Source organism: Trichinella spiralis (assembly GCF_000181795.1).
Source record: "Trichinella spiralis strain ISS 195 chromosome Unknown Scfld3861, whole genome shotgun sequence".
In the NCBI taxonomy this organism is placed as follows: Eukaryota; Metazoa; Nematoda; class Enoplea; order Trichinellida; family Trichinellidae; genus Trichinella; species Trichinella spiralis.
Genome location: NW_003530800.1, coordinates 2,219 through 6,408, shown reverse-complemented (window position 1 = coordinate 6,408; position 4,190 = coordinate 2,219). Strand labels below are relative to the sequence as shown.

General features: G+C 35.2%; 2 protein-coding genes across 2 annotated transcripts; one reads left to right on the top strand and one right to left on the bottom strand.

The window, feature by feature from the left end:
* The first annotated feature begins 1,247 nt into the window (after positions 1 to 1,247).
* Tsp_12687 (conserved hypothetical protein) lies at positions 1,248 to 2,172 on the top strand. The gene is made up of 3 exons (XM_003367683.1): positions 1,248 to 1,359; positions 1,803 to 1,940; positions 2,003 to 2,172. The coding sequence occupies exons 1-3, from the start codon at positions 1,248 to 1,250 to the stop codon at positions 2,170 to 2,172; spliced, it is 420 nt and encodes a 139-aa protein (XP_003367731.1).
* A 615-nt stretch (positions 2,173 to 2,787) lies between these two features.
* Tsp_12686 (myosin-VIIa) lies at positions 2,788 to 4,190 on the bottom strand (the record flags this gene model as incomplete). The annotated part of the gene is made up of 7 exons (XM_003367682.1): positions 2,788 to 2,850; positions 2,915 to 3,034; positions 3,092 to 3,175; positions 3,240 to 3,356; positions 3,423 to 3,787; positions 3,858 to 3,972; positions 4,037 to 4,190. Coding segments are annotated over 7 exons (1,018 nt in total), but the record flags the coding sequence as incomplete, so codon positions are not given.

The window sequence follows — 4,190 nt, the reverse complement described above, 5'->3', positions numbered from 1 at the left end:
CAATTTTCCAGTACCTATTCCTCGACAATAGGGATAAATGATCTGCTGGGATGCCTTTGAACCCGAAACAAACCTTTCATTTATTGTTTAGCTTGGCTGAATTGGCCTTTTGGTGAAGTTGTTGGCTGAAATTTGCCGGTGAATTGGATTCGCCTTTGGCGAAATTTGCAAATGACTTTCTATCAAATCAGTTCCAAGACTGGTCGCTCTGGTCAGAAGCAAATTATCGCTTTTGTCAAAAACTGTTTACTTGGCATGTAGTTCAGCAGAATATTCACGCTGCGTTATGTCATTTTTCAAAATTCTCCCATTTTTCCTACATGCAATGGGTAAATTGCATTCGAGCTTCTTCTTTTATTTTATTCTCTCGAATCAGTTCAACTACTCATTTAAGGCTTTTTAACATGTTGCGTTGAAACTGTACCACCGAAAGGACCAACATCACTTTACAACTCTTTGGAAAGTAATTATTCAAATTAACTTTGCATATTAAGATTCATTTTCAAACGATTCAATTAAGGTCTATTCGGTGGCACGTTCAAATCGGATTTTTTCATCCCCACTCACCGTAAGTTTTTGTTGTTCACTTTCTACATCTCATTTACATGGATTTGTTTCTTTTTTGTAAAATCTTTTCTTTCAAGGTTCAAATGATGCTGTTAATAAAAGTTCGGATTTGAACTGCGCTAATTTCAATTCATCCTGCCTCTGGCGCAACGAGTAAGTTATGCAATTTTGTGCCATTTGTATCGAAAACGTTCCACAATTAGGTGGAGGAGTGGACAAATTTTACAAGACCAACTAGAACTGATCACTTTGGTTGCTTGCATTTATTAAATAATTATCATTTTTACAAAAGAAATAACTTGGAGAAAACTTAAATATGTACAGTAATACATAAATTCACGTAAGTTCAAAAAATACAGTATTTTCATTGAAGTAGAAACCGAAATTAAGAAATTGGCATTTCGTTTAAATGAAAACATTGAAATGATAGTTGTATTTAATAAAATGTTTGACAATAGTGATCTCATGAAATTTTCTCGTTGCAATTGTCATATTGGTTTGTAAATTCAAATTTAGCCCTACTAATGATGACGATTTCAAGTGGGCTGTTGGAAGTGGTCAACCGGACATGCGAAAATTTCGTGTTTTAATGCGATCAACAGTTTTGCCTGGTGGAAACGGTAATAGTAAACTGTAAAGCGTTTTGCAAATCTGTTTTAAACATTAATTTCATATTTCAGATGGCAAATTTGCCATTCTACGCACAACTCAACCGCAGCCAGCAAATCGTCAAGCAATGCTGGTCAGCAACGTCATCCTTTGTCAAACTTCTCCAGGTACACTGTCTTTTCGGTTGGTGAAATTTTTTATTTTGTGACTTTTATATTTTGAACAAAATTCAACGCGTTTCAATAAATTTCTACACAGGTTTTGGTCTTCACCTCGAGTACTACTTAAGATATGTACAAGATCTCCTAATGCTGGAACGTATTTTCACAAATGCTTTGACTTTGAACGTCGAGAAGGTGGCAGCTTGATCAGTGTTCCAGTGCAATATTCGTATATGCGCCCGTTTGAAGTAAATTATTTATTCGTTTTTTTTCTCTTCATTTTTACTCACTATTGAACGACCGTCAGATCGTATTTGTGGCATCAAATTTCATAATCAGATCGCGTCGACGTCTTGCCGGAGTTGTCATTATTGACGATATAACTTACTACGCTTCAATCTGCAATCGAAGTTGAAAAGATGATAAATTGAAATTACAGTTATTGATGATGATGTTCCATTTCAGAAACGATTCGAACTTTCAAAAGGCCAACTAGCAAACCGCGAACAATTCAACCAGAAAAACTTCTCATTAGAACATCATTTGATCAAGAACGCTTTGAACACGCTTGTGAACAATTGCAATGTTCGTTTAATGAAGATGGTTAGCAGTGTTTTTTTATCTGTTTTGAAAAGTTTATTTTCAACATGATTTTCATCGTTCAGAATCCGGATCTCAGCCTTGTGCGAATTATTTGCTACGCAATGTCAAAGTGACTTCAGGAAAATCAGGAAATCGACATACAGGAATCAATGCAGCTTACTGTAACAGCGCCGTTTTATCATATTTGTTTTTGTTTTGGTGTAATATCGTTTGCAATTTGCTTCTTGTTTAGCCGGACCTTACGGTTATGTGAACGGTCCTGGAAATGTGATCATGCTGCAGTCGCATGCATTTCAAATACCGACTAAAGCACGCCTACGGTTCTGCTACAACGCGCCAGATTACGAAAGTCGCCTGTCGGTCGAGGCGTTCAGTGACGACGGCAAGCAGGTTGTTTTCGAATCGCCGGTGCTTAATATTGAAAAACTGGAAAAATGGAAATGCGTCACGCCGATATTAAATCCAGGAAATTACAATACAGTATGACAACAACAACAAAAAAAATATGTTTACTGTAGTGAAATAATAGTTTGAAATTTTAGCTTGAATTTAAAGCTAAAAAATTGCGCAATGAATATTCTTATTTGGCCATCGACGAGATTGCTCTGGTCGATTTGAACAACGGAACTACATTCTGCTAGCTGCTGTTGGAATAGATTTTACTGTTCAAATAACAAATCAAAAAAAAAACAAAAAGAAAGAAAGAAGAATGTTCTGGATGAATTACGAAAACAGAAAAAAAATTAATAAAAATAAACAACGACAGACAGAATTTTGAAAAATTAAATTTCATAATGCTCAAAGTAAAAATGCCACCACGATACTTCACCATTTGTATTTCATTCAGTTAGTTGGCTTCGTTCAAAAAATAACTAATGTAAGAAGTTAACAGATCATCCATTTTGTATCCCTAAATTATAGACAAAAACAAGTATAAATAAATAAATAAAATATTTATAAATTTAAATTTATACCATTGATGTTTCACAAAGCAGACGACTTCCATTTACAACGTTACCAATTGTCAAGTGGAAATATGTGTTTCCACTGTTCCAGTTGCTGATTTCTGGAAACGAGTACGAAGCGATGATATCCTGCGAAAAAGAAAAACAACACTCGATTGCAATGGAAAAAAAATTTGCATAATTCACTTTTCTTTCCGGTTCAATGAGAATAATTCCATTTTTGTTGATCGCAATGATCAGCTTCTCGGGAATTTTATTATCGCCGGTTTGCTGTGAAAAAAAATCGCAGTATAATGTGAGCAGAAAAAAAAATCATCATCCTTGTTGTTATTACTTTAACTTCGAAAAATGCAGAACCGAATGTAGGCCATTTGTAAATTACTTTCAAAAATTGCACTTTCGCTTCTTCGCGACTCATGAAACTTCCCTTGTGATAATAGGAAAGAATATGCTTAAATCAATCGATTAAATTTTATGAATAATTAAATGAAAATTGTTGTAAATTTTTCAAATCTACCCGTTTCCAATCGACAGATGAAGCCATTTTCAAAAATACTTTCGGCAGTAGATCGGCCAACGAGCTGGAAAGATTGGACGCGTTGTCGCCATACCTGGAACGATAGATCAAAGCGGCCAATTCGGCCGCCTCATCCCTGGTGCATTGATGATAGCCTCGGATATATTTGGGCAACTCTTGGGAATAGTGGAATACAATATCCGCTTGACGATCTTGGCCAGGAACAGTATCCACCCAGAGCTTCTTCATGAAATAGACTTGATAATTCAAGTTGCGGCCATTTTGACCAGATTTGGTTTTACTGGTCAGTTCACTGAGATGACGTATAAAGTCGAAGAAAAATTCATTCTCGGGCAGTGACAAAACTGAACCAATCACAATTGTGATCAATGGACAAAAATTTGCATGCATCAAAATGAACAAAACTTTTTTTACTTTTATCTTGAATTTTGACAAAAAATGCGAAACCTTTGACACTTTTCAGTTGGATATGTTTAGCAATACGGACGGACAAATCTTTCGCTTTGTTGCAAGAGTCGACTTCAATATTCTGCAATTCAAATTGTACTACTGTAATTAATTTTCTTATTCCAATTCAACGAAATTCATCTCACTTCGTATGTATCATTTGGAAAATAAAATTTGTGAAATATCTGGGTCGTTTTGCGCTGTATAGCTTCACTTCCACAACATGAGGCGGATATTTTCTCGAACCAACTCTGCAAATAATTCCACAGATTCCAATCAATGATTATTGATTTAATAAAT

Excerpts from the sequence above, each read along its gene's own strand:
- Tsp_12687 (XM_003367683.1), top strand. The coding sequence starts at position 1,248 with ATGGCAAATTTGCCATTCTACGCACAACTCAACCGCAGCCAGCAAATC. Across the intron at positions 1,360-1,802 it reads CCAGGTACACTGTCTTTTCG|AAACGATTCGAACTTTCAAA; the intron begins GTTGGTGAAATT and ends GTTCCATTTCAG. Across the intron at positions 1,941-2,002 it reads ATGTTCGTTTAATGAAGATG|AATCCGGATCTCAGCCTTGT; the intron begins GTTAGCAGTGTT and ends TTCATCGTTCAG.